The sequence below is a fragment of the Sceloporus undulatus genome, chromosome 11, assembly GCF_019175285.1.
Source record: "Sceloporus undulatus isolate JIND9_A2432 ecotype Alabama chromosome 11, SceUnd_v1.1, whole genome shotgun sequence".
NCBI classification, from domain to species: Eukaryota; Metazoa; Chordata; class Lepidosauria; order Squamata; family Phrynosomatidae; genus Sceloporus; species Sceloporus undulatus.
In genome coordinates this window covers 7301438-7317300 of record NC_056532.1, presented here as the reverse complement: position 1 = coordinate 7317300, position 15863 = coordinate 7301438, and the positions used below count along the sequence as shown (strand labels likewise).

Below are 15863 nucleotides of genomic sequence, written 5' to 3'. Positions count from 1 at the left end.
TCTGTCCATGTTTTGTGCCTTCAAGTCTATCTTTTTATCTGTCCATCCGCTCTGTTCATCTATGTTGTGTGCCCTAAAGTCCATCCATCCATCCATCTGATCTATCCATATATCTATGTTGTGTGCCTTCAAGCTGTTTCCGACTCATGGCGACCCTATAATGGAGTTTTCTTGGCACAACTTGTTCAGAGGAGGTTTGCCATGGCCTTCCGCCGAGTCTGAGAGAGTATGATCCAGTGGGTTTCATGGCTGAGCCAGGATTTCCAGAGTCGGAGTCCAACACTCAAACCACTACACCACCCTGTCTCTCTCTCTCTAAAACACACACACAATTACATATATTATATATGCCATTATCTTTCTTTACGGACCACTTTTCCAACTGGTAGTGACCCCAAAATTTGGGCCTTTCCTTGACCCAAAACAACTCAAAGGGAGGCCCTCGCTCTCCATACAAAGGTTTTGAGACCCAAGCAACACAAAAAAAAAAGCAGGCACCTGAAATCTTGATTGTTGGTCTGGAATGCAGGTAACAACCGCAGGACTTTCTCACACTATTTGCACAATTTCTATGCAGCGGAGCAGGTTTGGGAAGGAACCGGTTCTCCTCCTCCTTCTCTTCCTCCGCCGCAAAGAAAGTGATGAAACCTTACTGAGATGGCTATCTTTAAAAAGGAAAAAGTGTTGTAGTTTTCCCTCCCTCTTCTTTTCTCCGCAAGTTTACTCCAAGGGAAACTTTTAACAAACTCCACCAAAACGGTAGCTTTCTTTGCTTTGGCGCTGCAGAAATAAATTATATCCTGCCTTCGATCCATTCGGAGAGGTGGGAAAATACAAATTACATTTATCATCATCATCATCATCATCCCCGAAGGAATCAAGGCGGGTAACAAAACAAGAACAATAAAATACAATATGCAATAAAATTCACAATATACAATAAAAAACCCCAGTAATAATATATTTACTTGTAGTTTGTTGGGACACTAAAGCTCTCCGACAGGGAAGTGTAAATGTCTTGCGGTTCCCATATTACTATAGCATTGAGCCATGGTTGCTAAAGCGGCGTCAAACTGGATCGTTCTTTGCAGTGTGGATGCAGAAATGATCATCACGCAAACAGTAGTGTTGTGGTTAAGGATTGTGATAGGATTTGTGGTTCGGCTATAAAAACCCATTGGGTGACACTCTCTCAGCCGCAGGGGAAGGCCGTTGCAAACCTCCTCGGAGTAAACAGTGCCAAGGGTCACAACTTGAAGGCACACAACACTGTAACTCGGAAACAACATCAACGACGACTACAACTTTCCCTCTACTCTAAAAGTTGGGATTGCGACTTTTGAGATGTCCACTTTTTTCCTCCCAAGTTTTTAGGACAGGGCTAAGCAGCCTGAGGCCTTCCAGAGGTTGTTGGGTTGCGATTCCCATCAGCCAACTGGGAAGGATGATGGGAGTTGCAGTACATTAGCACACTGGGGAAGAGATGTGTACCATTCCCACTTATGGCTTAAGCTATGAAAATGAAACGGGGAAAACAGCGATGGTGCGTTGCTGCTGCCTTGTGGCCGACATGAAGAATAGCGCAACCATGAATCAATGGCAATTGTCATTTTAATCTCTCCTTAGATGGAGCTTTTTGTGGATCAGACCACAAAAACTCGTATGTTTAAATAAATCAACCGGCCTGAAAGGTTTCGGTTTCTAACGCACACCAAGCGACGCTATCGCTTCGATTCGCGCTCTGCGGCTACAAGTAGAAACTCCTTTCAGACATCCGTTTATTTGTTTTGTTTTAACCGTAATATACATTTATACAAGCCATAATAAAAATTATGCGACGGGATTCTTTCCAATCTCTCTCATTCTCTCTCTCTCGGAGCCGTGACGCGACGGGCTGGGAACGGACGCATGCGAAGTTACAAAGGAGAGGTAGTAGAAACACCGTATTATTAAAGAGGCCTAAAAAATACGAGCGCCGTATATAAATTAAAAAACGGAAACGAAAAAGACACAAAAATTAACTTGCTGGAATTTCTCGTACGGATAAATAAAAGGTTAAGAAGCACATTACTTTTGTCGAAGCAAAATAAAATCACAACGGAAGGGGGGGGGGAAGAGAGGCCGACGCACGCACGCATACGCACGCTTTGAAAACGTTCTTATCCGTCCGTTCAAAACGGTTGGTTCTTGAACGCCAACAACCTCCCCGTCGGAAGAGGTCTGACCGGTTTTTGAATAACAAAAACAAAAAATCTGAAACTTCATTCTGAAGAATAAGCGAGGTTTCGTTTTTACTTCAAGTGAGAGCGAACGGAGATTTCTCGCACTTACGAGGAACTACTTCGAGGGGAAAACAACAACGTCGGCTAAATACTTTTCATCGGCGGCAAAAACCACGCGGAAGAAGGCGACGAAGTGGAGGGGGAAACATCCGCAAAAGCCGCCCGGGAGCCGTTTCACGACGTTTCCGGATGCTTCCTAAGGGAAGGCTGCGGTCACCAAACAGCATCTTTGCCGCTCCGCGAAGATTGAAACCGCAGTAGTGTCTTTTCCTACGAGTCCAAAACAAAACTATACTTAAATAACGTCCTTTTAAAAAATCGGTATACGGGGCGGGTTCGGGGGAATCGGTACTAACAGCCGAAGCGGGCGACGTCACACAATTCACATGCTACCACAGGACTAAGCAACCAAACCCTTAACCGGGGAAAGTGCGGGGAGGAAAGAGGTCGCTGCAAACTGCCGAAGGTTCGTTCGAGTGTCCAGAGATATATAAAACGGAGGGCGGAAAGACCCCGCCGAAGACCGAGTCGCGCGCCGCGTCGTCCGAAAGTCTCCAGAGAAGCTACGTCTGAAATCCTGGGAAGGTTTGGACTGGACGACGGTGACCATGAGGTGCGTGTGTTTTGTGTGTGGTTTTTATTCCTTCCTTAAAACGCATACAGTGAAACGAAACTCCTGCTCTCCCACGGTAAGAGTTTGTCATTGTGCCTTGGTTTGTCCAAAATTGACAGCCCCCCTCCCCCAAAAAAACCCCAAAGTACATAGTTCCTTTAGTACATTAGTGCAATATAAAGTGGTTCAGAGTGGAGAAAAGGGGGGGAATCCGCGTTTGTAGAGCCACGATCGCCGCTAAAACATTGTCCCAGGGACTCTGAATGGATGCCACCCTCCCAGTCCCCAAATAAAAATCCCCGTCGTTCCATCATTTCCCCAGTCTTTCTTTATTGTTTCCAAAGGTGCCGGTTTTCTCCCCGATTTCTTCATAGGCTCCAGGAGTGGTTATAATTCACGAAGGTCCGAGTTCGGGTCCTTGTCTCGCAGCCTGCAGAAACTCTCCTTAAACACAGGTTTGTGGTTCACGTGGTCACGTCTTCTCCGCTCCACAGTCTTGTTCCAAAACAACAACAACAACAAGGAGGAGTGGGAGGAAAAAGGAATAATCTCCCCACTTTAGGAAACCTGCTTGTTCCGGGCCTTAAGCAAAGGCCACCCTTTTGTACAGAAGTAAACCGACAAGTCGCAATTCTTTGCTTCTCCCCGCTCGGTTGAAGGAGGTCTTTTCAAATCCAGCTGCTCCGCGAAGAGGACAAAGGGGTCGGGGGGGCTAAGTGAGATGTAAGGCGAGTCTCCTCCGAAACAGTTTGGGGTTTTGTTCCCCCTCTGAGAACTGGCGGCGGGTTTTTGTGTATTCTTTGGTAGACAACCATGGAAACGGAAAGGCCCATGTCCCCTCGACCGACGATTTGGCTGTAGCCGAACATGCGCCGACTGGTCCCCGGGAGATCCAGCTACTGTTCGTAAACGGCCACCGCGCTGTAGCAAAGAGCCGAGAGCCTCCGTTCGATGCTGGCCTTATCTGGAAGTGAAGGAGAAGGAAGCGTTACAAAGAAATCCAGCCTGGGTATAAACTGGGGATGGAAAGACTGTTTGAAAACTCAAGGAAAGGGCTTTTGGGATGTCTACAAAACCCCAATGAGTGGCATTATCCTCAAGCCATTTCCTTGTTTGCTTCCCGCAGCCCTTAAATGCTTACTGTCACACCAGAGAACCAGGAATGGGCTGTGAAAGGTTATAGCCTCCTGATCCATCGCTGCCTTCCCCACAGCAAATTCAATATCTGGCCCAAACATACAACAGAATCACACTGGAGGACCTAGAAATGCCTAGAGAAGTATTCTCTCTAGGCATTGCTAGGCCCTTCAGTGTGATTCTATGGCACGTTGTCTGTCTCATTGAAAATAATAGGGTTCCCTATAATCCAAGGTTCCAGGGTCTTGGAACATAACCCCCACGGATACTGTATCTGTTCTCCCTTGTGAGAGTACATACTTTTAAACTCAGCATATCCATAGTATAAACCAGAGGAACAGATGTACTAAAATCTAATGGGCAGCTTGAGCTACTGAGCAGACAAGCTTGGGAAGCCCTGAGAAACCCTATGAGGATGAAAACGGCCACTCAGAACAAAGATGCTCCAAAACGAAGCTCTTCGAGGGATTTCGCCCACCGACTTACATTTGTTAATGTTGTCAATATCGGCCGGGTCTTGCAAGATCTTTGTCAGGCCTTCCAGCAACAGAGCCGCTTTGTGGTATCGGTACGCAATGTCTTCCGTCTGCTGAAACATCTCATCCAAGGCGGCTGCCTGTACCTGTGAAAAGAGAGAGAGATGAGTTAATCCCGGGTATTAGTTGAAGGTTTCATCTGGGGGAATTGCAAAGGAAGATGAAGAACACTGACACCCGACTTGTCTGATGTCCTGATTCAGCAATTTACCGGACATTTACCAGAATTGTGGAATAGTGGACAGAGGGTTGGTGCTGACCCGGAAGACCTGGGTTCAAATCTCCGCACAACCAAAACCAAACTTAAGAACAATAGGGCCATGGTTGCAACTTCTTCCCAGTCTGTTCCCCTCAGGCTTTCCTTACCATTTCCACTGCGCAGCTGTAGATGAGCTTCTCGGCCGTCACGTTGTTGATCTCGTCGACGAAGCGCTGCTTGTCCGAGAAGAACCGGTTCAGCTTTTCCGTCAGCTTCTTGCACATGGAGATGCAGAATTTGTACCTCTCGTTCAGGTTTTTGACAACTGCGGGGAGGAGAGAGGAATCGGGCGCTCAGCCATCAGGCCATCGACTACAGTGGCCTAGGATGAGCTATTTAACCTTCACTTACTTAAAACGGTCCCTGTTTCTTATGACGGAAACCACATCAGACACCTAGGCTCTTTCCATTGTCTGCTGCACCACTGTTCCTGCTGTTGACCTATGGCCCTGCAATGGTTCCTAGCAAATTCTTAAGTAACTGCCCTACTTCTTTACTGTCCATTCATCTGGCTGCAAAACCCACCTCCTCCATGTTCAGTGCCTTCATCTGTCTGTCTCCTTAAATTATGTTCGCCGTTCCCCGAAAGCCAGTGTTTAAGGGCTGCATCCATGTTGCAATTTGATACCGCATTAACTAGATTCCTCCAAAGAATCTGAATAGCTAAAACTGCATTCAGAAACGTCTTGTCGAGTGTGAAACCAAGACACAAAAAAGGCCGGAGAGCGAGTCTGACTCTTCTCTCTCTATCTCCGACTTCAACTTTGTTAAGCCTCTCGTTCCTAAATTGTCCTGGGCACCCTGGGGGTTAGCAGCTATACTGAGCATAAGCGATGCCTATGCGGTAAACACCTGCAGCCCGGCATGAACCCTGGGAGTCTCCAACATGCCCCCAGAAGCCTTGGAAACAGGCCACAGGTGTGACTGTGTGCGTTTGTGTTCCTACAGCAACACCACACAGGAGGTAGGCCTTGGGGCAGACGTGCCCAAAGGGAGGGGCTGACACACATACCTTGCTTCACAGCCGTGGAGAGGTTCAGCTTGGCCGACTTGATCTGCGCTTTGGCTAAGTGCAAGGAGGAGGCTAGCAACTGGGCCGCCTTCATGTACAGCACCAGCTGCTCAACTTGCCTGGGGAGAGAAAACCAGCCTTCAGAGGAATGGGGTTAACAGAGGAGCAAAGAGGAACTGTAGTGTGATACCGACCTCAGTCTGAATTTGGAAACTAAGTGGGCCTGGGCTGGCATTTGAACCATCTCTGCTCAAGAAGGGCTTCGTGAAAACTGGGCCGAGGTGAATGGCACGACGTCTTACCCCCAGTCTTTGCTCAGCTGGCTGATCTGATCCACGACGACGCTCTCCTGGATCTGGTACAAAGACACGGCCGAGGAGCACAGCTCTGGGTTCCCACTCCGGACGGCGGTCAAGTCCAGCACGCACTCCGTGAAGGCCAGCATCAGGTTCAAGTGGCGCAGGGTGTCAGTGTGCTCTCTCTGGTGGCAGGAGAAGGGAGAGAAATGTAAGAGGCCGCTGAAACCCCAGACCATGTTTATTTGTAACATCTCCTAACATCTTTCACAGCGATGGCCTGCCTCCTTGTGTTGTTCCTTACCTCCATCAGAGTTTCTTCTGGCAGTTCAGGGGCTTCAAAAGTGATAAAGCCCTCTAAGCTGGGTGGGGAGGTGCCGTAAGGCATATACTTCAGGCATGGAGCTGTTTCTGCTCCAGGAGGAGAAGAGCCTATGTAAATCCCTGGTGGGGACCCCATGAGGACGCGGCCACTGGTGGAACATAGAGACCCTCCGGAACTGCTGGAGCCGACTAGAAAGGAGGAAGGAAACAGACAGAGAGACATTCAGCCCAAAAAACGGAGGCTGCTTCAAGGTATCCTATGAGGGTACAAGTGTATGCTTCAGTGAATGAGTCCCTGAGCTGGAACTGGCTGCCGTTCCAGGTCTCTCCAACACTTTTCCTGGGTACCCAAAAGTGACTCACATCACCGCTAGCTATCACTGCCATTTGGGGCCACCCTTGCTAGCCATGCAGCTTGCCCTTCTTCAACTTAGGCCCTGCTGGAGCACCCACATCCCTAAAATCATAGAATTATAGAGATAGAAGAGGGCCCAAGGGCCATCTAATCCAACTCCATTGTGCCATGAAGGAAGACGCAATTGTACTACCGACAGATGGCCAGCCTTTTAGAAAACCTCCCAAGAAGGAGACTCCACCACACGCCAAGGCAGTGTACTCCTTCACTGAATAGCTCCTCATGGGGCATGGCTGCTCACCTGATGTCGTGCGAGCCCTGAGGACCATGTGGGTGCAGGTGGGAGGGGTGGCGCTGTTTGGTGGGGATCCGACAGTAAACATCACAGCTCTCGAACCCGCTCCAGTGCCTAGGCAAGGAGGTACTGCGGTGAGGCCACAGGCCCCTGGAGGAGCTGGGGAGGAAGGGGAGGCAGGTCAATCCTCATGAGGGTGCCCATGGGCAAAGCACAAGTAAAACCTGGGCAGACACAAGTGCAAGTGAGGCCTGAGAGATAAGCATTTCTAGCGTTCCAGGCAACATGCAGTTGCTTCTCGGATCAAGTTTTCCCTCTCTCTCTCTCTCTCTCTCTCTCGTCTGCCTTGCTGGGTATTTGTTTTTAGGAATAAGGATCACTCCATAAAATACAACCATTTTTGGGAAACCCTTGGCTTAACTGGCAAACTTCGAGTTACAGATCTTGGCCCTGCCATGTTATCTGGGCTTTCCCCAAATATTGTAAGCAAGGTGCATCAATAAAAGAGAGCCAGCATCAGGTATAGCTGGACTATGACTCTGAAGACCAGGGTTTGAAGCCCTGCTGCACCATGGAAATCCACTGGCAAGTCACATTCTCTCAGCCTCAGAGCATGGCAGACCCCCTCCGAACAAATCGGGCCAAGAAAACTGTGCGACAGGTTTGCCCCACATTGGAAACGATTTAAAGGCACACAAGAAAAGCAGCGATGTAAATAAAACCCCATCTTCCTGGAAGAAGAGGAACATTTTTGAGTCATGAGCAAGATGGAGATCCCAAATCAGGGAACAGGGAACACATGGCTTTCCAGATGCTGGTAGACTCCAACAACCATCCTTCCAATCACTGCCCAGGCTGGAGGGGGATGATGGGTGTTGGAGTTTAGCAACATAAACTGGGACATGCTACTTTGACCTCAATGTTTTTGATTCTGCATGGAACAGTGAGGTGTCACGGGAAAAATCTGGGGAGCCAAGTAAGGTTAAAGGATTTGACACCTTGCCATGAAGAGTCCAGGCTGCTGGTTCCCTTACCTGTATCCATTGGCCGCTCGGTATTAAGGCTGTCTGTGCTGCCCTGGTAGAGCTGGCCACCGAGAGCCGCCTTGGCCTGTTGATCTGACAGCTTCCCAGTACTTACGGACCTAAGAGGAAGAGCAAAAAAGCGTTGGGCAACTGGCAAAAACCCAAGAAGATGGGGCTGAGTTGGCAAGCGCATGGATTTTACAGTCCCTGGCTTTCGAGTCTGTTTTGGAGCATGGATTAGCTGCTTTCTTTTTGGATGCAACTCTCAGAATTCCTCAGTCAACATGGCCACTGTCTCTAAGTGTTTCTAAACTGTTACATCTGATAGTGAATTAGCAAATCGAGCCACGATGCGGGGGTATATGGAAATTTACATACGTTGTTGTTTCCAAGAAGTCGGGGGGAATGGAAAAACAAATGTGGATTCACAAGCGCAATGCACAAGCAAAAGAGGACTCTGGGAGATGACTATAGGAAAGCCTTGCCAATAAATGAGGCTTCGGTTTCCATACACTCCATGAATTCCTGGGCCGCCAACCATACAATGTCGGGACCCTAATCTACAGAGACCTTGTCCTGTGCAAGGCGACTGAAAGGGGACAAGACGTTTTGCTCCTCTGGACGTGGTTGTTGAAAGAGGCACTCCTGATGAGCGGTGTCTAAACCACAGCTCTCTTGCCAATCATGGAATCATAGCGTTGGAAGAGACCCCAAGGGCCATCCAGTCCAACCCCATTCTGCCATGCAGGAACTCTCAATCAAAGCATCCCTGACAGATGGCCATTTAGTTTAAAGACCTCCAGGGAAGGAGACTCCTCTACACTCCAATGGTGCAGCCAAGGACAGAAAGACTAGCCCAAAGGTGCTATGGATCAAGAGGAGGGTCTACCTGCCGAAGACGGTTTTCCCGTGCTGCTGTTGCTGTTGCTCAGCCTGTCGGTCGTTTCCCTGCGTCAAGTGGAAGTGGGAGAACTCCCTCGGCACTTCGCCCGCCTCTTTGGGCTGTTGCAGAGGGGCGTCAGCTGGCCCCTGGCGACCGATCAGGCCCACCAGGTTGGAGGACGCTTGCGTTTTGGGGATCTTGAAAGGAGCTGTGGCCTAAAGAGGGCAGAAAAGGGGATTGGGACCCATCAAGCACCCTATTTTATTCCTTCCCATCCCTTTGTAGACCATCAAAGCGGCAACGTTTGGGGCACAGGTGAGAAAAGGTACCTTTTTGGACTACAGCTCCCAGAACCCACCACTGGCCTTGCTTGCTAGCAGTTTCTGGGAGTTGTTATTACCAATAATATCTAGAAACAACTAGGGAGAACACCTCTTCAGGAATCTCTAGGTCCCCCAGTGTGACTCTATGGTCAATTGCCAACTGGAATCATGCTGGAGGGCCTTGAAAACGCCAAGAGAGAAAAAGATAGGTGAGTTTCTATCTTTCAAAAAGGAGCCCAGATGCCCACCTTGGTGGGAGAGCCAATGATGGTTGGCAGGGGAGTCTTGAAGAGCCAGTCAGAGCTCCGGGGCGATGACCCTGGGTGCTTGGTGGGTGATGTGCCAAGGCTGACGGGGCGGGCGGGTTGCGGGGAATGGCTGTAGCTGTAGCCGGCATACGAGGGGCAGATCGGGTCCGAATGCTGTTTCCGGAGCTTCTGCTTGTTCTGATAAATGTCCGTCAGGGTCGGGGTGTTCTGAAGCCGGGCTCCTGCCATTAGGAGAGACTGCGGAGACGGGGACGGCGGTGCTGGTGAGCCTGGGGAGAAGTAGGAAAATGCAGATCCGTTCGTTTATTTTGCTTATAAACCGCTCTAGATTTTAGAAGCCAAAGCAGTTGATTTTAAAAATCAACAATAAAGCTGTTTAAGGAAGTTACCCATCAAGAAGCGTTTGTACATTTGAGCTCTTTAGCAAGAACGCAAGCAATGAAGTAGAGGTTGAGTAACCTTAGTCGGAAGGGCTCCACAAAATCAGACCACTTAGTAATAAGTGCTGGGGAAAACAGGTGTGGGATGGTGATTTTGAACTCAGGTCTCAGATATGGGCATCCCTCTAGGCACCCAACTGACTCTTGCAAAACAGAAAACTGGCTTAGAGAGACCTTGGGTCTAATCCAAGATGGCTCTATTCAGCTTTCTTCTTAGAAAACCAGGATGAGAGAATCTGAGGCATCTCACCTGAGGAGGTTCGGCTTCTGGATTCATGCCCTTGCAGCTGCCCACAACAGCAGTGCCCAAGCTGCTCAGGTATGGTGCCAACTAGCAGGGAAGGGGCAGAAGGGAGTGGAGGAAAAAGTATAGATTCGTGATTATTACTCCTTAAAAGGCAACACCTGGCAGAATAAATACATCTCAGCCATTTCTGAACAGCTCGATCTTCCAAGCCACTTTACTATGACTTATAACTGGAACCCTGATGCTCTCTCTGCACATCCTCTCTCTGTCCTGTAAGCAAACAGACCTACAATATCTGAAGGGCCACATGATATTAGATCCCGTAACCCAGGCCCCTGACCGCAAGGAGGCTTGGCATCTAGTTCTGACCAGATGGTTACTAACTGAGACGACTAACTGGATTTAGTCCAAGGTGCCTCTCACAACGGTAATAAGTATCACAAAGCTAGAAACACAAGCAAGTCAAACGATAAGGCAGCAAAACAACAGCTCCCTCCAAGAACAAATACATGATTAATGAGTGTTATATATGCCACTGGATTTCAATCTGTTATCCTTAGAAAACCTTTGCCACCTGAACTGTTTACTGAGGAACGCTGTGCTGAGTGTTTACACACACACACACACACTCTTTGCCTGGCAACGACAACTGTGTTTTCGAAAAGCGGCGGTGGTTGCTGGGAATCCAACCTTTGAAGAATACATTTGCAAAGAAATAGCTATGTTAGCCTGTCACAACATAAAAAGGGGAGCACAGGAACATGCAAAATGCACCAAACAATGGTGCCTTTATTGGCCTTACTGTATTGTGGATTTTGGATGTTACTGTACTTTGCTGCACGGCTACCCCTGGATATATAAAAATGGGAAGGGAGGGAATCTAGCAACTTTATGGTTAACTAATGTATTTTAGCACAAGCTAAAATAGCTATCCATCTAAAAAGGGTGGCTCCCAGTTTTCAAATGTAAACTAAACTACTTCAAGACCAAACCGTTCTTGTTCCCAATCCATGGGAACAAGGAGTTTGGGTTTGGCTGGCAGGCAGGGCAGCCTTTAGGTTTGCTTCCTCAGCCCTGTACAGTTCAGCTTTATTTCTGGACTTACCGAGCGGCGAAGGGGAATATGGCCGGGAAGAGGATCCGGTAGACAGCCGGCGCCCCACGCCCTGCGCCGCATCTGCCGGCACCGGAGAACAGGAACCAGTCTTCAGGAAACCCATGGGGCTGGTGTTCGACCGCCTCACCACCCCAGACCTGGGAAGGCAACCAAGAAGAAAACCCGCTCCAGTTTGCAAGAGGAAAACGTCTATAAATCAAGAGCTGCAAAGCCATGAGAGAGAAACATTCCTGGCCCGGCCTCCAAAGGGCTCAGTTTTCATTTCAAAACAGCGGCTACTTTAGTGCCCTTTTGGGGAGGAGCACTTCACCCCTTCTTCCCAGGGCTGGAGAAAATCCCTCTTTGGGGTTATACTTCCAGCAGTCCCTTGTGGGAGCTGAGTGGATTCTGGAAGGTACAGCTGAATCCTACATTTTAAAACACCGAGTAACTTTTGACTAGATATTTAGATACCCTCCTATCCTTAGGTTTTTTGTCAAACACAATGAGAGCTAGTGTAATGTAACATTTCAAGTCTTGGGTTGGGGGAGATGACATGTATAATTTTTAATGCTGTAAGCCGCCCCAATTGCCTGAGCGCAGATGGGGCGGGATATAAATAAATTGTATTGTTATTATTATTATTATTATTACTTATTGATTTGTATGTGGTACCTGGGAAGGGGAAAACAAATGGACAAAAAGACACAGAAGTGGTCTTACCTTGGGGAGCCGTGGGGGTTCGAAGCGGGGCTGGCGGCGGACGTCAGGTTCTGCTCAATGCGCTGATAGTTGCGTAGTTGTGTGGGCACCGGGATGGGGGCTGTTTCGCTGCGGGGGGAGACCTGCGGCTGGCACTGCCTGCGGGCGGGAGGAGGCAAAGAGAAGGGGAATGAGGGCAGGAGGGGGGTGCCTTTTGTCAAACTGGACCATCGTCAGGGTAAGTAAGTGGGACGCTCCAAGGCAGGGAGGAGAGGAGCCCGAATCGGTGAGGCCCGAGTCTTGGTCTCCTTCACCCACCGACCCACTCTGATGTGCCAAACGCCAACAGACGGCCTCTACTGGAAAAATCAATCCCCGGCTCAGAGAGGGAAGCTGTTCAGTTGGATGGCAGGGCAGGGCTCCTCCTCCGCGGAGGCGAGGCGTGCCTTTCCCACCCCCAGACAGAGCTCAAAACAAAAGTCGTTCTAGGAAAAGCCAGAGCAGAGAGGGAACAGGAAGTTCAGGGGTAAGGATGGGCAGTTCTGTTTTGTTTGTTCAAGGCTGGGAGGAGGAGGAGGTGGCGGCAGCGGCGGCAGGGGACCTGGGGGCTGGGGACGGAAAACAGCTTATGTAAGCCATCCTCCCCCCTCACCAATAAACCAAGCAAAGGTTAAACACCTGAGCAGGACAAGCACACAACAGCCTGGCTTTATGTGTCGGCCAAATGCAAAGCCAGAGGACAAGGCATGGTCAAGCTTTGTTGGGGACACGGCCGTTTCCCCCAAGGGTGGTGGACTAGGAAAAGCATTTGCTGGAAGGGCACTGGGTCTTTTGCATGGCTTGCCCTGACATACAGACAGATGGCAGAGCTATGGGAATGGACACCGCATCCAATCCTGACTGCTTGAGGCAAGGGTTAGCAAACCGCGACCTGCAGATTGCACACAGACTGCCCAAAGCCATTTCTGTGGCTTGCAGGGTCCATTTCCTTTATGCCACACATGGTCTGTTCCTTCTGCCCCAACAAAAAGCATGGAAGTGTTCAGAAGTCCACTTCTGGTTTTTGCTTTCAAGGCACCACAAATGAGGGCACATTCACCGCCGCAAAAGGGAAGCATTGCAACCAACCCCATTTTGCCCACCAGGGCAGAGCTGTACTTTATGGACATGAAGTAGTTATCTTCTACAAGGCAAGCAGAAGCATTCTGGGAATTAACCCAGCCATACAAGTCAAGGATAATTTGAGCCAGGGCTGGGGTATCACACACAATCCTTTTGTGTTTGCATGACTATGTACACTTATTATCCCCTTTGGCGAAAGCTTTCTTCCCTTCTCCTCTTGCTGAAACATTCTCCATTGTGTCAAAACAGCAATGCAGATGCACAGCTGCTTTTTTTACTCATTTACCACAGAAGGAGGGTCACTGCCATCTGCTGCTGGCATCTCAGTGGGCTGTTAGCTTGCCCAGGCTTGTTTAGAGACCTGAGACAAACAGGCTGGTCAAATACCCAGGTCTGTGTGAATGGGCATTCAAAGAGTGCCATGGTGGCACTCGCATAAGCTTCTCAAGGTTTAGACATCAATGAAACCGCACTGGGCATCTCCTCTTTTGCAGAGTTGGCAGCATTCAGCAGTATTTCTGCTTGGTTTCTTTCATTTTGAACCGAGACGCTGCAAAACCAACCAAGATCAGATCCTTGGGGTGCTCATATTCCATGCCCATTTCTTCGATACTTACGTTGCGTGTATTCTCGAAACAGGGAAGAAACAACATTTCAGAGCGACCTCTTAAACCTCTGGATGCTTTGGACTGAAGCCGCCATCGGCTCTCGCCACGTTGGCTGAGGCCGATGTGAGCTGGAGTCCAACAACATTTGGAGGTTCACCCGTTCCCCACTCCTGCTGCAAAATACAGCGGAACAGCCATCATGTATTGGACCAAAATAGTAAAGACTGCATTAACTGGGGGAGGAGAGAGAGGCAGGTGCTCCCATCATCCCCATCCCTCTGAAATCGAGGAAAACTACTACAAGCATGGAAAGGAGGAGGAAGAGGTGGTGGAGGGAGAGGAGAAGCCCTAAGGCGACACACACCTGTTTGCCGAACCAGAAGAACTACTTCCGGAGGAGTTTGAGGAAGGCTTCTGAAAATTGCCAGAGCTTCCCGAAACGGTTAACGGAGACTGTCTGTTAAAGGCGACACAGAGCAGTTAAGGAAGAAGGGGAAGGGTGTGAAAATCCCCCCCACTCCCAGAACCTTGCAGGGGTTTGCCTTGTGAAGGGTAAAGCAACACCAGCATCAAGCCCTCTGCCCCCTCCAACTGACTGCAAAGAGCTAGTGGCCTTTAACGTCTCCTTGTTGTAACTTGGCTGTATTCTAGGAATAGGGCGAAAAGTCTGCAAACTCACCCTCCACACATCAGGAACTCGCTCGAGGCCCTTCGCCCCGCTGCCGCCAGGGGCATGTCGTCTGTACCGCAAAAAACAACAACACATAAGGCAGGTGTTATCCCAGGGAATGCACAAAGCAACTGAGAAAGTAGCAGAAAAACTGTGCAAGGTTTCACTTTGAAGCTGCTATCAGCAACACTGAAGAGGGAGGAGGAAAAATGCTACAAGCAATAGGACTTAGTAGCATCCCCTTAGGAAACTGGTTGAGATATAATCTGCTTCAGCAGAAAACCTACACCACACAGGATGATGGGCAGAACAGACTGATGTATAATATGTCAATGATGCCAATTAAACCTGCAGGCCCTAGGATTATGAAGGTTGAGGAAGAAGAGCTTAATTCCCTCTTGCTTTGCCAATACAAATTGAGTATTGCATCTCCAGAAGAATTCTGACATCTGAGATATTCCACATGGATGCTTCAGATGGTGACACCTTTGCTTTCTGATGGTTCAGTGCACACAACCTTTGTTTCATGCTCAAAAGTATTAAAAATAATATGTATACAATCAGCTTCAGGCTAGAGGCATATGAAACATGAATGAATTTCATGGTTAGACTTGGGTCCCATCTCCAAGATTTCTCATTATGCTGTGAAAGGTGGAACGCTCTCAGAACAAAAGTCAGTTAAAAAAGCCAAACTCTGCAAAGCAAATCCAATCCAGGTTGGGGGCTGTTTTGTAAGCAAGCAGCATGTGTTAACAGCCACACTAAGGGACAGGTAAAGCATGAGAGCGTACAAAAGTGAGATGGGCCTTACATGACTGGTCGGAAGAGATGTTGTGCGGAACCAGGACGAAATCATCCGTGTCACACGAGGAGTTCTTGCTACTGGTGCTGGCAGACTCTTTGGAGACCTGAAGGAAATTGGGTGGCCCCAGGGGAGGGGAAGACAGGGTGTCCTCTTGAATGTGCTGCATGTCCGGGAGCGACTGAAGAGAAAAGGCAGAATTAGAGGAGTCAAGAGAGGTGGAGGGCTTGTCTTGGCACTGTCCCTGGGCACAGAAATAAAAAGTCACAGTGTCTCTTGTACACTAATTTTCCCTCTAGGAAACACTGACAAATCAACCAGAGACGACAACAGACAACAGCAGCGAGAAATCTAGCGGAACTTTTAAGACTGGTTTATTTTAGCATGAACTTTCAATCTAGCTTTCAATATACTCAGAGGAAGCAGACTCCAATCCATAAAAGCTCATGCTAAAATAAACCAATTTGTGGTTCGGTTAAATTCTTTCTCCTTGCCTACTGTTTTAATGTTGGCCATACTGATAGAAGATATGAAGCTCAGCTGTTCCATCCATCCTAAGAGACCTCA

The 15863-nt window shown here is 48.8% G+C and overlaps 2 protein-coding genes across 9 annotated transcripts in view; one reads left to right on the top strand and one right to left on the bottom strand.

Moving 5' to 3' along the window:
* Positions 1 to 15863, top strand: part of SHPK (sedoheptulokinase) — a 938822-nt gene that overhangs the window by 685063 nt on the left and 237896 nt on the right. The gene's annotated exons all lie outside the window — the stretch shown is intronic.
* Positions 1594 to 15863, bottom strand: part of ULK2 (unc-51 like autophagy activating kinase 2) — a 40037-nt gene continuing 25767 nt past the window's right edge. For 6 of the 8 annotated variants that reach the window (XM_042442345.1, XM_042442351.1, XM_042442350.1 and 3 more), the window contains exons 13-28: positions 15306 to 15477; positions 14504 to 14564; positions 14189 to 14281; positions 12116 to 12253; positions 11402 to 11550; positions 10300 to 10380; positions 9589 to 9878; positions 9024 to 9232; positions 8144 to 8253; positions 7116 to 7268; positions 6440 to 6648; positions 6142 to 6320; positions 5840 to 5958; positions 4935 to 5092; positions 4519 to 4654; positions 1594 to 3859 (exon numbers count right to left, since the gene is read on the bottom strand). In XM_042442345.1, coding sequence (XP_042298279.1) covers positions 3792 to 3859; positions 4519 to 4654; positions 4935 to 5092; positions 5840 to 5958; positions 6142 to 6320; positions 6440 to 6648; positions 7116 to 7268; positions 8144 to 8253; positions 9024 to 9232; positions 9589 to 9878; positions 10300 to 10380; positions 11402 to 11550; positions 12116 to 12253; positions 14189 to 14281; positions 14504 to 14564; positions 15306 to 15477 — 2325 coding nt within the window. In that variant the 3' untranslated portion in view covers positions 1594 to 3791. The remainder of the gene's footprint in view (positions 3860 to 4518; positions 4655 to 4934; positions 5093 to 5839; positions 5959 to 6141; positions 6321 to 6439; positions 6649 to 7115; positions 7269 to 8143; positions 8254 to 9023; positions 9233 to 9588; positions 9879 to 10299; positions 10381 to 11401; positions 11551 to 12115; positions 12254 to 14188; positions 14282 to 14503; positions 14565 to 15305; positions 15478 to 15863) is intronic. The other 2 variants (XM_042442349.1, XM_042442347.1) reach the window with 1 other exon arrangement.